This window comes from Coregonus clupeaformis, chromosome 15, assembly GCF_020615455.1.
Source record: "Coregonus clupeaformis isolate EN_2021a chromosome 15, ASM2061545v1, whole genome shotgun sequence".
NCBI lineage: Eukaryota > Metazoa > Chordata > Actinopteri > Salmoniformes > Salmonidae > Coregonus > Coregonus clupeaformis.
The window spans coordinates 29,004,623-29,022,300 of record NC_059206.1 but is presented as its reverse complement, the minus strand read 5'-3'; the positions used below and the strand labels follow the sequence as shown (position 1 = coordinate 29,022,300).

Below are 17,678 nucleotides of genomic sequence, written 5' to 3'. Positions count from 1 at the left end.
TCAGACTGGGGCGAAGGTTCACCTTCCAACAGGAAAACAACCCTAAACACAAAGCCAAAACAACGCAGGAGTGGCTTCGGGACAAGTCTCTGAATGTCCTTGAGTGGCCCAGCCAGAGCCCGGACTTGAACCCGATCGAACATCTCTGGAGAGAACTGAAAATAGCTGTGCAGCGACGCTCCTCATCCTACCTGACAGAGGTTGAGAGGATCTGCAGAGAGAAATGGGAGAAACTCCCCAAATACAGGTGTGCCACACTTGTAGCGTCATACCCAAGAAGACTCTAGGCTGTAATCGCTGCCAAAGGTGCTTCAACAAAGTACTGAGTAAAGGGTCTGAATACTTATGTAAATGTGATATTTCAGTTTAGCGTTTTTTTTTTTAATGTACTAAAATGTCTAAAAACCTGTTTTTGCTTTGTCATTATGGGGTATTGTGTGTAGATTGACGAGGGAAAAAAATTATTTAATCAATTTTAGAATAAGGCTGTAACGTAACAAGATGTGGAAAAAGTCAAGGGGTCTGAATACTTTCTGAATGCACTGTATATTACGGTATTACAGCAGTGTGACCCCCACATCAAAAAGATCCCAGCAACTTCATTTTGGATACATGTTTACTGTATAGAGGACATTCTGGATAATTTACGTATTGGTATTGTATTGTATCACTGTAGGAGCTAGAAACACAAGCATGTCACTGCACCTGCTGTAACATCTGCTAATCTGTGTAACCAATAAACTTTGATTTGTTACATACAGTACATCTCAGATTTTGTCAATATCAGATTTAAAAAAATGTTTTGTCATCATCATAGTAGTACATTCAAGTATATATCATACTTTTTAAGTTTCAACTTAACGACATACATTCTCATTATGTAGTTCTCAAAATCTGTAGTAGACAAACCAGTTTATCAATGTATAGGTTTACCAAATGTTTAAGTGATCATCAATTGAGAGCAGTGAGATTAAGTAATAGTAAAATGTATTTTAACAAAAGATAAGATAATCATATCAAAAGTAATGTGATAATTGCATTGTGAAAGGCAATTACTTCATATGAAGATGTGAAACATTTATTTCTAGATGAAACACTGATTAATTTTGGTGAAAAAGTGACTGTATGATTTTCTGTGTTGTACTTAGTCAATTGAAAATGTGCTTACAGTTTTGAAACAACTGCCTTTTTGATTATCTGTTTTGAGTTTTGTACTAAGGGTTGTGAAAATGTACCACATACTTGTGAAAATTGCACCAAAGCGATTAAAAAAAGTGTATAAGAAAGAGAGAGCTAGATGGAAGGAAGAAGGGAGGCAGGTAGCCTGGTTCTCTGTGTCCTGTCTGTGTGTCCTGTCTCACCTGCTGCTGTCCTCCTGGTTGATGACCATGTACATCTCCCAGGTAATGTCCTCAGCTATCCCCCCATGGGGCACCAACAGACTCACACCTACACAGAGAGAGAGAGAGAGAGAGAGAGAGAGAGAGAGAGAGAGAGAGAGAGAGAGAGAGAGAGAGAGAGAGAGGGAGAGAAAAAAAAAAAAGAGAGGGAGAGAGAGAGAGAGAGAGAGAGAGAGAGAGGGAGAGAGAGGGGGGGAGGGAGAGAGGAGAGAGAGAGAGAGAGAGAGAGAGAGAGAGAGAGAGAGAGAGAGAGAGAGAGCGCGAGAGAGAGAGAGAGAGAGAGAGAGAGAGAGAGAGAGAGAGAGAGAGAGAGAGAGAGAGAGAGAGAGAGAGAGAGAGAGAGAGAGAGAGAGAGGGGGGAACAGAGGAGATGATCACGAGGCACATATGCACATGCACGCACGTGCGCACACACACACACACACACACACACACACACACACACACACACTACGCTCTCACTCTCACACAGCCCAACATTCCTGTCTCCTGTCCCTTGTGGCACTTTTATCTACTGGCAAGTTAGATTGGCACTCTAGAGAGTAATTGTTTGTGGGCTTCAGTGTCGGTGGTAGTATGTGTGTGTGTGTGTGTGTGTGGTGCACTGTTGACAGCATTGATTTGAGAGCCCCAGATGCCCTGTCTGGCCGTCACCTCTCTGGCTGTCACCTGCCCTAAATAGACCTGACAGCCCAGCAAGTGTGTATGTGTGCCCCTGTGTTTGTGTGTGTGTGTGTGTGTGTGCGCTTCTGTGTATGTGTGTGTGTGTGTGGGAGCATTCAAACATCCATGTCTGTGTGTGCTTGCATGTGTGTGAGTGTGCTACATTGCCCTTACGAACCACAAACCTGTATTGGGGACCACCAGCCTCCCACCCGCATGTCCGAACACCCCGGCCATCCTGAGAGGGGGCCTGGAGGGCGTAGACGGTGCGTGGGGGGCAAGTAGGCTCTTCTCCCTCCTCCCTCTCAGGGTCCCCTCCACCCGTACCCCACTGTAGTCGGGCGCCAGCCCCCGGGGGAAGGTCTGGGGGTGGGCTTTCTGGGCGTGGTACTCGGCCCCCCTCTCTGACACGCCCAGGGACACCATGAAGGAGGAGTGAACTTTGACCTTGAGGTCGGGCAGTGGGTCGAAGAGCGAAGGCTCCTGGGAAATTAGCTCTTTATCCATGGAGTCCTGGAAGCAGATGGGGCTGGTGTACGTCCGTGACACTGTCAGGTCCGGCTGCAGGGATGAATTGATCAACAGGGGGTTGCCTGGAGAAGAGAAAGAGTCCCAGAGGAGTCAGATACTGTCCTTCTCCCAGAAAACACATCTGTTTACAGACTCTTCTACATGGGTTTTCATCAGGGTGTTATCATATGATGGTATACACAGATGAACACTGGGCCACTGGTGGTTGCTGACAGCAGCATGCCAACTATCGGTTACCCATGGTTGGTGTACTGTTGGGCTGCTCACGGCATCGGACGCAGGTCTGATATTAGCTTGCCTACAGTGGTATGCTAACTGTTAGTCTCCAGTCGTCCAATAAGTGACACACTGAATGTCAATTACAGCTGGAGGGCAAGCCCTGGCAACATTTGTGTCAAAACAACTTCCTGGTCCAAACGGCGCCCATCTCTTCACCATGGCAACTGGGGTGCTAAAAACACCTCACCATGACAACGGGAGTTGCCACAAAGTCCTTGTCAAGGCAAAAAATATGGAACAAAAGCCTCTCCATAGCAACGACTAACTGTGTAAAACTCTCTGCTACAGGCCGGGCTAGAGTGGGAGGTGACGGAGCTAATGAGATTTTATACTTGGTGTGTGTGTGTGTGTATATACAGTGGGGGAAAAAAAGTATTTAGTCAGCCACCAATTGTGCAAGTTCTCCCACTTAAAAAGATGAGAGAGGCCTGTAATTTTCATCATAGGTACACGTCAACTATGGCAGACAAAATGAGAATTCTTTTTCCAGAAAATCACATTGTAGGATTTTTTATGAATTTATTTGCAAATTATGGTGGAAAATAAGTATTTGGTCAATAACAAAAGTTTCTCAATACTTTGTTATATACCCTTTGTTGGCAATGACACAGGTCAAATGTTTCCTGTAAGTCTTCACAAGGTTTTCACACACTGTTGCTGGTATTTTGGCCCATTCCTCCATGCAGATCTCCTCTAGAGCAGTGATGTTTTGGGGCTGTCGCTGGACAACACGGACTTTCAACTCCCTCCAAAGATTTTCTATGGGGTTGAGATCTGGAGACTGGCCACTCCAGGACCTTGAAATGCATCTTACGAAGCCACTTCTTCGTTGCCCGGGCGGTGTGTTTGGGATCATTGTCATGCTGAAAGACCCAGCCACGTTTCATCTTCAATGCCCTTGCTGATGGAAGGAGGTTTTCACTCAAAATCTCACGATACATGGCCCCATTCATTCTTTCCTTTACACGGATCAGTCGTCCTGGTCCCTTTGCAGAAAAACAGCCCCAAAGCATGATGTTTCCACCCCCATGCTTCACAGTAGGTATGGTGTTCTTTGGATGCAACTCAGCATTCTTTGTCCTCCAAACACGACGAGTTGAGTTTTTACCAAAAAGTTATATTTTGGTTTCATCTGACCATATGACATTCTCCCAATCCTCTTCTGGATCATCCAAATGCACTCTAGCAAACTTCAGACGGGCCTGGACATGTACTGGCTTAAGCAGGGGGACACGTCTGGCACTGCAGGATTTGAGTCCCTGGTGGCGTAGTGTGTTACTGATGGTAGGCTTTGTTACTTTGGTCCCAGCTCTCTGCAGGTCATTCACTACGTCCCCCCGTGTGGTTCTGGGATTTTTGCTCACCGTTCTTGTGATCATTTTGACCCCACAGGGTGAGATCTTGCGTGGAGCCCCAGATCGAGGGAGATTATCAGTGGTCTTGTATGTCTTCCATTTCCTAATAATTGCTCCCACAGTTAATTTCTTCAAACCAAGCTGCTTACCTATTGCAGATTCAGTCTTCCCAGCCTGGTGCAGGTCTACAATCTTGTTTCTGGTGTCTTTTGACAGCTCTTTGGTCTTGGCCATAGTGGAGTTTGGAGTGTGACTGTTTGAGGTTGTGGACAGGTGTCTTTTATACTGATAACAAGTTCAAACAGGTGCCATTAATACAGGTAACGAGTGGAGGACAGATGAGCCTCTTAAAGAAGAAGTTACAGGTCTGTGAGAGCCAGAAATCTTGCTTGTTTGTAGGTGACCAAATACTTATTTTCCACCATAATTTGTAAATAAATTCATTAAAAATCCTACAATGTGATTTTCTGGATTTTTTTTCCTCAATTTGTCTGTCATAGTTGACGTGTACCTATGATGAAAATTACAGGCCTCTCTCATCTTTTTAAGTGGGAGAACTTGCACAATTGGTGGCTGACTAAATACTTTTTCCCCCCACTGTATGTGTGTGTGTGTGTGTGTGTAAGTGTGTTTGTGTGTGTGTGTGTGTGTGTGTGTGTGTGGTGTCTGTGTCTGTGTGTGTATGTGTGTGTGTTATACTTGGGAAAGATTCTTAATCTTTACAACTTCAAGCTTTGTAGCTACTAAGAAGACAGTAAATGGTGTACCAAAGCTGGGTAAACGGTTGAGCAGATGGGAAAACTGAGACTTGGTGGGACCCTAGACTTTCATATGCTCATCCAAGCTTAAGCTAGCAGATCACAGGACCAAGCTAACAGGCAGTTAACAGGCAGTTATCTCCATTTAGACTGTATCTCTTCTCAGCTCCATGGAGTGTGTTTGCATCTCCTATGGCACTCCATTCACTATAGCTCACTACTTGGCTTGAGCCCTATGTGGGCTATATATAATGTCCTGTAGGGTTCTGGCCAAAAGTAGTGCACTATTTTTTATATTTATTTAACCATACTGAGGTCATACTGAGTCATACTGTCATACTGAGACAAATGTCTATTTTACAGATGAGCCTTGAATTACATAAATTACAGAAAATAATAATAATAATATGCCATTTAGCAGACGCTTTTATCCAAAGCGACTTACAGTCATGTGCGCATACATTTTTACGTATGGGTGGTCCCGGGGATCGAACCCACTACCCTGGCGTTACAAGCGCCATGCTCTACCAATTGAGCTACAGAGGACCATACATCAAATACACACATCAAAATATAAATGCAAGCAGAAAGAAAAACACCGTCATAAAAAACAAACACATTCATCATTAAAAAGGTCCTCAATCAGCTTTCTGAATTGCCCTAGAGGCACCAAAACATCAAATGTAAGAACATTTTGAAGATTGTTCCACAAATAAGGTGCAAACTAAAAGCTGATTTACCTAACTCAGTAGACTCCTCTCTTGGTGTGTAGGCTACAATATGAGAGGGCTGTGTATAACCCTGTGTGTATATTACCCCAATTCTCTGGGAGGACAGAGGCCCCAATAAAATCACAGCTTTCTTCTTCCTGCTGTGTGATCAATTCTATCACTCGTCTCTGAAGAGGCTGTCGCCAAGGAGACCAGCCGTGTCACAACCATGGAAATAGGGCTCAATCTTTGGGTCGACACATCACCCTTTTTCTCTCTCCATTTTTCCAGTGACGCAACAGTGCAGATGCTCTGTTCAACACAGGCCATTATTATTATGACTGTGTCTGACTCTGATCATATTGGAGTAATAGGAGCAAGGAGGCTAGATTGTCCATTATGGGTTTGACTCAACACTGCAGATGCTCTCTTCAACATTGGCCATTATTACTATGACTGTGTCTGACCGTATTGGAGTTACAGGAGCAAGGGGATAGATTGTTCATTATTGGTGACTCCATACAGATGTAGGATCTTAATCCTGCAGCAACAGGAAATTTGAATTATTATGTGGATTATAATTGATGGAAATTTTTGTAGGGGTTGATACATTTTCCGTAAGGGAAAATCACATCTGAAATTGGAAATTACAAACTTCAGAAGCCTTTCTAAACTTCAAATACACTGCACGTTTTACATTTCCTGCATTGCAGGACAGTTCTCCGGAAACAGGGTGACCAAATGAAGATCATACAGCTGTAGTTATAGAACAGATAGATATATCTCTGTGGGTGACTCAACTTTGCAGATGCTCTTTTCAACAAAGGTCATTACTATTACTGAGTATATGAGTCATAGCCATAGGAGCAGGGTCGTGATGGTACATTCACTCCTCTGATGGTGCTCTCATCCCTCTCTTTTAGGTAGAGAAGGGGTGGGGGTGCTGAACAGTGGGGGGGGGGAGGTGTGTGTGAATTAGATTCTGTCTGGAAGAGGGAGCGAGACCATGAGAAATGAGAGCTGTGTCTGGTCTCTGCCCCTCTCCACTCAAGACAGGATGAGAGAGAGCGAGAGATCATTTACACTGTACTGCCTCCACCCTACCGAGTCACTGAGCAAACCAAACACGACCTTGCTGTTGGACACAAGGACTTCTTACAGTCAAACTAAATGAAGAATAAAGAAATTAAACACACATCGATTGAATGGAGCGCAAAGTAACCACCAAGGAATGTCAGTCACACAAATCGAGCTTCCGTTGGACCACAGCAATGTGTGCGTCTTCAGCATTGTATGTGTGTAAGTGTGTGTTTCATTCTGCTTCAACTTGGCAAGCGTTCTTGTGTGTGTGTGTGTGTGTGTGTTCAGCTGTGTGTGTGTGTGTGTGTGTTCAGCTGTGTGTGTTCCCCTTCTTGGCTCATTTTATCGAAAGTTTACATGCATATGTGTTCAGCTGTGTGTGTGTGTGTCTGTCTGTCTGTGTGTATGTGTGTCTGTCTGTCTTTCTGTCTGTGTGTTCTCTGAGCTCACCTTGGTGAGCGGTCTTGAAGCTGAAGGACTGGAATCCCCCGGTGAGGGTGGAGGAGTCGATGACGTCCACGCCGTACTCGCTCCGGTTCCTCCGGTAGAGGGTCACCGCCACAATTAACACCACTACCGTCACCACACCCGCCGCCAGGCCCGAATACAGCGCCACGTCACTGCTTCCCTCCAGACCTGGGGGGGAGAGAGAGAGAGAGAGAGAGAGAGAGAGAGAGAGAGAGAGAGAGAGAGAGAGAGAGAGAGAGAGAGAGAGAGAGAGAGAGAGAGAGAGAGAGAGAGAGAGAGAGAGAGGGGGAGGGGGAGAGAAAAGGGGAGAGAAAGGGGGAGAGAGAGATAGAGAGAGAGGGAGTGAGTGAGAGATAGTTTAATCATAGAATAATCATCAGAAAAAGAGACAAGGTTTCAACTCAAAGCTACTGTATATTCATATTGAATTCAGCAGTTATTGACATGTTATGATAGTGCTACATGCCTCATGATATCTACATGTATTTACATGTTATGATAGTGCTACATGCCTCATGATATCTACAGTTATTGCTATACTGGCCAGACTTACACAACTTTCACCGCTGTACAAAGTTTGCACCTCTTTTTAATTAAAACAATTTTTAAACGCTTTGGGAGAGGCACATTAGTAACATCTCTCAAGGAAGAATATTTTTTGGGGAATAAATTGTGCTTCTCCTGAAAACTTCTAAGATTCTCCTGAAATGTTAGTAGCAGGATTTTTTCAACCTGCTTCCTTCCGTGGCTTTATTGTTTTCCATTTCCTGTCTCCTCACACCGCTGTGGTGCAACACTTCCTCCCACTGCAGCCTGTTAACGCACTAATGAGTAAGCTTGCTAGGACCGCCGTCCTAATCACTCCAGCACCTGACTGGTGTGTCAGACACACACACATGCAGGCACACACACACACACACACACCACATCTAACTAGGATTATAATCAACCCCAGCAACTGACTGTCATCTCAAAGGGCTGTTTGGCTCTGGCATCACTCAGGAGGTCCTCTGCGTTCTATTGGGATAGTGTGACAAGACCAATTCATTAAATTAGCTCATCTGCAATGATTACGCTCTATCTGGTCTCACCAGTATGCCACAAGGTGTGTGTGTGTGTGTGTGTGTGTAAAGAAAAGGACTGCTGGCTTAGCTTGTTCTCCAAAGATAATGAGATCTGCACAGGAATGGGACTGAGAAAATCGCTAAGTAGCCTGAAGCTCCAAGAAAAGGATAATTCGCCAAAATATGGAAAAGAGACATTAGCAGCTAACAGTGGCAGGTTAATTGGGGGCTCGCTAAGTTTTGGCAGACAGGCTGACTGGCTGCGTCTTTTCCCCTCCTTCCCACGACGACGAAAAAGACTAAAACAATCTGAATGTGACAGTTGTGGCGTCCCTGAAGTAACTGGCATGACTGGTAGTCTATGGGAACAGCTAGCTGATTGCGCTAACAGTAGCTGATCCCATAGACTTCCAGTCATTGCGCTAATGCTAGTAAGCAATTACTGCAGAATCTACCTTCAACTTCCTTCAAACTGCACGCAGAAACCTAAAAATTGAATCAATGAGTTCATCTGACTCTTAGTAAGTAGAAAAAAGGCATTACTTGTCAAAATCTTGAACTATCCCTTTAAGATATGATTTTGATGGTGTTCATCGTGAGAATACGTTTTCTGGTATTCTCACGATGAGTACATTACTGGAAGAGACCAGACTTTTAAATTAAGAAAATTACATAAATGGTGTTTGTGGTTAATAATGATAATGATGTTGGTGGTGGGATAATGTTAAATATTGGTGAATTTGATAATGGTTCTGGATCATGATGTTAGTGTTTTGGAGGGTTGTATCTGTGAGTGGTGGCGTGACAACCTATAATGGTTGTTTTAGTAGAGGAGAAGCTATAGTGGTTTCAGTGTGTTACATGGTGTGTTCTAAAGTAAGATGGTGATTGGGGAGAACTCACCCTGTGGCTTGGCGTCGTGTAGCAGATCTGCAAAGACACAGAGACACCATGTCAATTCACTTCTACTTGAATGGAATACTACCGGCTGTAACCTGCAGTTGTTTTCCAATGAGCACACTTATGTGTGTGCATGTACAAAATGTATGTGTGTGTGTATGTGTGTCGCGGTAGTAAGATTGGCCCAGTGATAGGACTCTTTATCACCCAGAGAGTGTATGGTGTGTGTGTGTGTGTGTGAGTGTGTATGTGCACATGAGTGTACATGCCCAAATGTGTGTGTGAGATCATGATCATGATGTGTGTGTCTCACAGTAGTGAGATTGGTTCAGTGATAGGACTTTCTATCACCCAGGGATTGTATGGAGCATGAGTGTGCGTGTGTGCATGTGTGTGTGTATATGAGTGTATTTGTATGAGTGTGTGTGTGGAGATTGATGTAAGGAACATGATAAGGCTGATTGTCTTCTTGCGTCTACCTCAAGGAGGACGAGAACGGAGAGATGAAATGACAATATGGCCATCAGAAGAATGACAAAATAAGTACTGTATGGACTTCCATGCCATGCTGTCCAAGCATGTGGCAGATCCATTATGTCATTCACTGCTTATTGCAGCACTAAGGAACTTAGGATGGATTTGTCCACAGTATTGCTGGTGTTGCAACTGGAAACATGCCAGCCAACAGAAGACTACTTTGTCTTTGGTGATGTTTTAAACTCTCAACAAAATAAGTGTGGTATTGATGATGATGATGATGATGATAATGATGATGATGATCACAATGATGATGATGATTGTAATGAAGATTTGAATGACGACAATCTCCACCACCAGAGTTGCAACACCAGATGAATCTGTGTGTGACAATACTCACTGTGAGTGCAGAGACCCCCGGTGCAGTTGTCTGTTCCCAGAGCGGTCCCGTCACATATCCTGCCTCCATGTTTGGGCTCTGGGGCCGTACACTCTCTGCTGCGCTGCCTCTCACACTCACTACTGCACACCGTCCACTCTGTCCACTCTGCCCAGCCACCATCCACTGAGAGGGAGGAAGGAAGTGTTGCAAGGCTTAGAAAACACACAGGCATATATGTACAGTAACCACACAAGCACACAAATGAGGATGCAGGCACACACACACACAAACACACACACACACTCATATCATAGATTCCCAGAGTCAGCAAACAGCTGGGTGGAACATAACTGCCCCACCATTACTCCAGAATTACTCTACACAATTGGTTTATGGACCTTACTGATAGAGCACTTACAATGGACTATAGCCCACCACACAAAAAAACCTCTTCTTTCTCTCCAGGGGCCACATTAGAACAATACCATGTTAGGTTCTATCCTGGTGCTGACTCAAGCCAGGAAAGACAGTTTGCTTTTTGTCTTGTTCCATCAAGTCTCCTCTATTACCTTAACAACTCCGTAGGCTTCAAGGTTTCCCTCTGCCTTGCTAATCTAAATGCAAATGCTGTGTTTGCGCACGGGCTGAGACTCACAGAGAGAGAGAGAGGGAGAGAAAGAGAGAGAGAGAGAGCGCGAGAGAGAGAGAGAGAGAGAGAGAGAGAGAGAGAGAGAGAGAGAGAGAGAGAGAGAGAGAGAACGTCTTGTGGAAGAGAGAGGGAGTGAGAGAAATAGGGAGAGAGAGAACAAGAGAGAGAAAGAGAGAGAGACAGAAAGAGAGGGAGAAGGAGAGAGAAGAGTGGTTGAGCCAAATGGAGATTGTGTTAGCGGGAGAGTGCTGCCCTCGCCAGATAACTTTTTCCCCAACATGACGAGCATTTCCATGGTGATTGGTGTGGCGATCTGAAACCATAAACTGGGCCACGTGTAGAGGAACACTTGGACTGTGCAGATTATACAGCCGCTCTGATAACTGGCACTGATCCCTCTCTCTCTCTTTCTGTCTTTCTCTCGCCTTCTCGCTCATTGTAAGGGCTATTCTCAATCATTCTGTTGTTAACTCTCCTGCACTTCAGTTGCTTTTCTATTTCTCTGTCTCAATTTTGTCTTATACTTTTATTTTTCTATGTTCGCACTCTTCCAATCTCCCCTCTCTTCCTCTCGCTCTCTCTCTGACTCTCTTCTCTCTCTCCCTCTCTTTCATCCCTGCCCTCTAACCTCTTCTCTCTATCTCTCCGTCTCTTTCTTGGAGGGGCACTGCATTACATTTCAGACACCAACCCACTGTCAGTCAGTAAAATGGGGTCAGACGATGGGTTTATGAAAGCGGTTTGGAGGGAAATTACCCTAACAGCAGAGGCGGAGCCTTCCTCTGCCTTGGAGAGGAGCACTGTCATAAATACAGATGCTCTGGCACATAATGCATCCCCACAACAAAACAATCCCCCCTCCCAGACAGTCAGACAGTTGGATAGAATGAGAATCATGAAGACAGACAGACAGATGGACAAACGGATGGATGGATGAACGGATGGAAAGACAGACAGACAGATAGCTCAGACAGACAAGAAGCCTGCTAGACAGCCAGATAGACAAACATACCTGGGCAGAGGGCATTACAGGTACTCTTCTGAACAGACATGCCCTCGCAGAAGGCGCCCCCATTGAGAGGGGCGGGGTTGGTGCAAGTACGGGAGCGTTTCTGGACACCCCGCCCACAGGGCACGTTACAGGCGGACCAGTCTGTCCACAACGACCACCCTCCGTTCACTTGAGAGACAGAGAAAGTAAGAGAAAGAGGGAGGAAGTAGAGGGAGAGATGGAGTAGAAGTGATGGAGATGAGAGCGGGAGAGGATGAAGGATAGAAGGTAAGAGACAAAAAGACGTTGAGGAAAAGAAAGGGAAAGAAGGATAAAGGAATGTAACATGACAGCTATGTGGAGGGAAGAGAAAATCACTTCCAGAAGTATGAACGCTGACTTACTTTCTCCCTAACACACACACACACACAGACACACATGCACGCACGCACACAAACACACACACACACTCTCTCTTATAGCACATGTTCTGTCTGACAGAGACAGGCTGACTGCCTAAATTACAGGAACTCCATCTGGGCTAAACATGAAAGGCCAAGGAACCAAAGGCATGTCAGAGAGGTGAACACTCCACTCTGTCTGTCTGTCTGTCTGTCTGTCTGTCTGTCTGTCTGTCTGTCTGTCTGTCTGTCTGTCTGTCTGTCTGTCTGTCTGTCTGTCTGTCTGTGTCTCTTTCTCTGTCTCTTTCTCTGTCTCTTTCTCTGTCTCTCTCTCTCTCAGATGTGCTGGCCTCAATAGCAGCTGAGTGATTGACTGATGATGAGTTCATTCATCATCATTCATCGTCAGACAGGAAACAAATGTCAGTGTGAGAACACATTACTCCACTACATCTGTCTGTCTGTAGGCTATTTCTCCCAGCAGGGCCTGCCAGGCACCTCATTAGCATGACAGGTAGTCAGGTAGCTACACAGACGACTGATGGGCCTCAACAGGTTCTGTAAATATAGAAAAACAGTAGCTGGATTTCCAGTTGTCTTAATGGTTGTCAGTCAGTGTGGAGATTTGGTGTTGTTGACACAGAGGGGGAGGTTTTTAACTAGCAAAGCGGGTTTTGAAAGATGGAATAAATAAAGTGAAGAGAAAAAAAGAGAAATATTAATTTCTTCCTTCCTTCGTTCCGGAGGCCTACAGGGCTGTGAAAGCACAAGCAACAGGGAATCCTAGCCTGGCACAAACAGCCAGTGGTAACAGACAGCTAGCAGCCAGCTAGTAGGCACGCAGCTGAGGAGTTTTGACAGCTCATGTCAAAGCCTTCCCGTGTCTTTAAAAGTCTTGCTGTGTTTAAACACAACTAGGAAGTTGCTCATTACTTGCCTGTCACAGCATGGAACATGTCAGACATGTCAGACAGACATGTTTCTGACTGTTTCTGACTGCTCTTAACACCTAATGTTGCCTATGAGAGACTGAGTAAATGCATTGACAAGAGGCAGATACAGTACATGTGTATACATGTCAAGAGAAAGGAGATGAGCATAGCAAATTAAGTGCTAACAATGTGATAATGCATGCGGAACTATGCAGGTACAATAAAATAAAAGAAGAAAAAATTGCCACAAAGATGTGACAGCCTATGACCAATGACAGAAAAATATAACGGCTGAGTGTAAATTCAGAGAAAGAATACAAGGGATGTTGTTTGTAAGGAACATTTCCACACAGTTTGCCCACAGACAAAGAAAAGATCAGTCTATAATTTTAATGGTAGGTTTATTTGAACAGTGAGAGACATAATAACAACAAAAAAATCCAGAAAAACGCATGTCAAAAATGTTATAAATTGATTTACACTTTAATGAGGGAAATAAGTATTTGACTCCCTCTCAATCAGAAAGATTTCTGGCTCCCAGGTGTCTTTTATACAGGTAACGAGCTGAGATTAGGAGCACACTCTTAAAGGGAGTGCTCCTAATCTCAGCTTGTTACCTGTATAAAAGACACCTGTCCACAGAAGCAATCAATCAATCAGATTACAAACTCTCCACCATGGCCAAGACCAAAGAGCTCTCCAATGATGTCAGGGACAAGATTGTAGACCTACACAAGGCTGGAATGGGCTACAAGACCATCGCCAAGCACCTTGGTGAGAAGGTGACAACAGTTGGTGCGATTATTCGCAAATGGAAGAAACACAAAAGACTGTCAATCTCCCTCGGCCTGGGGCTCCATGCAAGATCTCACCTCGTGGAGTTGCAATGATCATGAGAACGGTGAGGAATCAGCCCAGAACTACGCGGGAGGATCTTGTCAATGATCTCAAGGCAGCTGGGACCATAGTCACCAAGAAAACAATTGGTAACACACTACGCCGTGAAGGACTGAAATCCTGCAGTGCCCGCAAGGTCCCCCTGCTCAAGAAAGCACATATACAGGGCCGTCTGAAGTTTGCCAATGAACATCTGAATGATTCAGAGGAGAACTGGGTGAAAGTGTTGTGGTCAGATGAGACCAAAATCGAGCTCTTTGGCATCAACTCAATTCGCCGTGTTTGGAGGAGGAGGAATGCTGCCTATGACCCCAAGAACACCATCCCCACTGTCAAACATGGAGGTGGAAACATTATGCTTTGGGGGTGTTTTTCTGCTAAGGGGACAGGACAACTTCACCGCATCAAAGGGACGATGGACGGGGCCATGTACCGTCAAATCTTGGGTGAGAACCTCCTTCCCTCAGCCAGGGCATTAAAAATGGGTAGTGGATGGGTATTCCAGCATGACAATGACCCAAAACACACGGCCAAGGCAACAAAGGAGTGGCTCAAGAAGAAGCACATTAAGGCCCTGGAGTGGCCTAGCCAGTCTCCAGACCTTAATCCCATAGAAAATCTGTGGAGGGAGCTGAAGGTTCGAGTTGCCAAACGTCAGCCTCGAAACCTTAATGACTTGGAGAAGATCTGCAAAGAGGAGTGGGACAAAATCCCTCCTGAGATGTGTGCAAAGCTGGCGGCCACCTACAAGAAATGTCTGACCTCTGTGATTGCCAACAAGGGTTTTGCCACCAAGTACTAAGTCATGTTTTGCAGAGGGGTCAAATACTTATTTCCCTCATTAAAATGCAAATCAATTTATAACATTTTTTACATGCTTTTTTCTGGATTTCTTTGTTGTTATTCTGTCTCTCACTGTTCAAATAAACCTAACATTAAAATTATAGACTGATCATGTCTTTGTCAGTGGGCAAAAGTACAAAATCAGCAGGGGATCAAATACTTTTTTCCCTCACTGTAATATCCATGAATTGTGTGTCAAAACAGGACAACTCTGTATGGTTTGATTGTTGTAAGGTGTTTGACTTAGTGAAATAATTACACGCCCCAAAATCAAGTTGTGCTTGATTGAGCTTGTCTTTGCGTAATGGACCTAATTAGAAGAGTACAAATTTTACCTATCTGTCCCTCAAGGCAGACTCAATGAAACGTTCAAAGTAATTGATGGTCTGCTCCATATGGTCTGCTCCATAGAGAAGGGTAGTATTCATTAGGCACGAAATGGAAGAAAACGGAATGAAACAGGGACGGACTACCTGAAGTTGTCCAATAAGAAACACTTAATTATGTTTACCGTTGCACAATGTTTTGAAATGTTTTGCTACAATGTGACCTAATGATTCCAACCCAGTTGTCTTACCAAATACGACCACAGTGGCAGTCAGGCTGCGTCTCTTGGCCACAATGTTGCTAGCCAGACACGTGTAGTTCCCCGAGTTGGACAGACGCGCCTCCTGGATGATCAGGTTGTGGTCCGCTCGCGTGTCGATGTTCCCGTCCGAGCCCACCGGTTCCTCATTCTTCAACCACTCCACCTTGAACAACAGAGATTAACAGGGAGTGAGGCTGCCATTGGTCAAAATCTCAAATCCACCAAACAGAATGGGAGTGAGGCTGCTGATAGTTCAATTCAAAATAATACTTGCACGCAACGCAACGTAGGTTTGGAGCAACATTGTAGGCTAAATCATGTCTATGACCCAATGTACAACACTATATGTTCCATACAATTAACTGGCACAAAGTAGGCTTTCTAACCTCCACCTTACCCTCACTATTAGTATCAGCCTATGAGAGTGACTCCCAGCCTCCCTTTAACCAATCAGAGGGACTCCCAGCCTCCCCTCAACCAATCAAAGCAAAGCTCTCAGCGGGGTCACACCCTCCGACCATTAGCAATTCAGCAGCCATGTTGCGAGCTAAAGTAATTAGGAATTACAAACTAAAGGGACGCTCCACTGATGCCCTCCCTGTATTGCATGGCTGGCCCTGTAAATTGCAATGAATGCGCCGTTGGCTGGAGGTCCTCAATGAGCGACTAGCCAGGGCATCTAGGAGCAAGGCTTGATTTATGACTGTGTGTTTGAGGATTAAAAACTCTCCCCACCCCACTGGGAGCCCTGTTGGTGTGTGTGTGTGTCCATTCACCAGGGGAACACCAGAACAACCAATAACACCCAATCTCCGAGATTGCTTTGCTCTTTGGCAGTGCCCCCGAAAGACGAATGTGAGCAGAGAAATCAATAAATCACCAGTCATGTTGTCACAAGTGGCTTTTTTTCTTCCTTTGATGGCCAGAGAAGTCTTTCATCATGTGCTTTTAATTTCACTATTTTCACAGTTCTGCTCTAGAGCGCTGAGAGAAACTATGCTGGTGGCCCTTCTCTCTCTCTCTCCTTTCTCTCTACACTTTTTCCTGGCCTTCAATGCCTAATCAACCCCCATGTTACCTTTCCAACTATATTTTCTCCAGCTCTGCTACACACAACATGAAGTCAACTCAACAGAGAGGGTCAGTACTAAGAACCTGCTAAACCAGAAAAGGAAGCCATATTGTTTATCATTCTTTTCAAATATCCAATTGATTTATTATATATCCACAAATAAAACAGGCTTATTAGACTTATTTTTCTCTATCACACCATTTGTCTTTATTAGTCATGTACACTACCGGTCAAAAGTTTTAGAACACCTACTCATTCAAGGGTTTTTCTTAATTTTTTAAAACTATTTTCTACATTGTAGAATAATAGTGAAGACATCAAAACAGCTTTGCACACTCTTGGCATTCTCTCAACTAGCTTCACCTGGAATGCTTTTCCAACAGTCTTGAAGGACTTCCCACATATGCTGAGCACTTGTTGGCTGCTTTTCCTTCACTCTGCAGTCCGACTCATCCCAAACCATCTCAATTTGGTTGAAGTCGGGGGATTGTGGAGGCCAGGTCATCTGATACAGCACTCCATCACTCTCCTTCTTGGTAAAATAGCCCTTACACAGCCTGGAGGTGTGTTGGGTTATTATCCTGTTGAAAAACAAATGATAGTCCCACTAGGCCCAAACCAGATGGGATGGCGTATCGCTGCAGAATGCTGTGGTAGCCATGCTGGTTAAGTGTGCCTTGAATTCTAAATAAATCACAGACAGTGTCACCAGCAAAGCACCCCCACACCATAACACCTCCTCCTCCATGCCTTATGGTGGGAATTACACATGCAGAGATCATTTGTTCACCCACACCGCATCTCACAAAGACATGGCGGTTGGAACCAAAAATCTCAAATTTGGACTCCAGACCAAAGGACACATTTTCACCAGTCTAATGTCCATTGCTCATGTTTCTTGGACCAAGCAAGTCTCTTCTTCTTATTGGTGTCCTTTAGTAGTGGTTTCTTTGCAGCAATTCGACCATGAAGGCCTGATTCACACAGTCCCCTCTGAACAGTTGATGTTGAGATGTGTATGTTACTTGAACTCTGTGAAGCATTTACTTGGGCTGCAATTTCTGAGGCTGCTAACTCCAATGAACTTATCTTCTGCAGCAGAGGTAACTCTGGGTCTTCCATTCGTGTGGCGGTCCTCATGAGAGCCAGTTTCATCATTGCGCTTGATGTTTTTTGTGACTGCACTTGAAGAAACTTTCAAAGTTCTTGACATTTTCCAAATTGACTGACTTCATGT

At 44.6% G+C, this 17,678-nt stretch overlaps 1 protein-coding gene across 4 annotated transcripts in view; it reads right to left on the bottom strand.

The window, feature by feature from the left end:
* The window catches only part of LOC121582606 (netrin receptor UNC5D-like), a 330,437-nt gene that overhangs the window by 25,248 nt on the left and 287,511 nt on the right, over positions 1-17,678 (bottom strand). For 2 of the 4 annotated variants that reach the window (XM_045225089.1, XM_045225090.1), the window contains exons 5-11: positions 15,358-15,532; positions 11,729-11,896; positions 10,086-10,250; positions 9,212-9,238; positions 7,227-7,412; positions 2,249-2,656; positions 1,362-1,449 (exon numbers count right to left, since the gene is read on the bottom strand). In XM_045225089.1, coding sequence (XP_045081024.1) covers positions 1,362-1,449; positions 2,249-2,656; positions 7,227-7,412; positions 9,212-9,238; positions 10,086-10,250; positions 11,729-11,896; positions 15,358-15,532 — 1,217 coding nt within the window. The remainder of the gene's footprint in view (positions 1-1,361; positions 1,450-2,248; positions 2,657-7,226; positions 7,413-9,211; positions 9,239-10,085; positions 10,251-11,728; positions 11,897-15,357; positions 15,533-17,678) is intronic. The other 2 variants (XM_045225092.1, XM_045225091.1) reach the window with 2 other exon arrangements.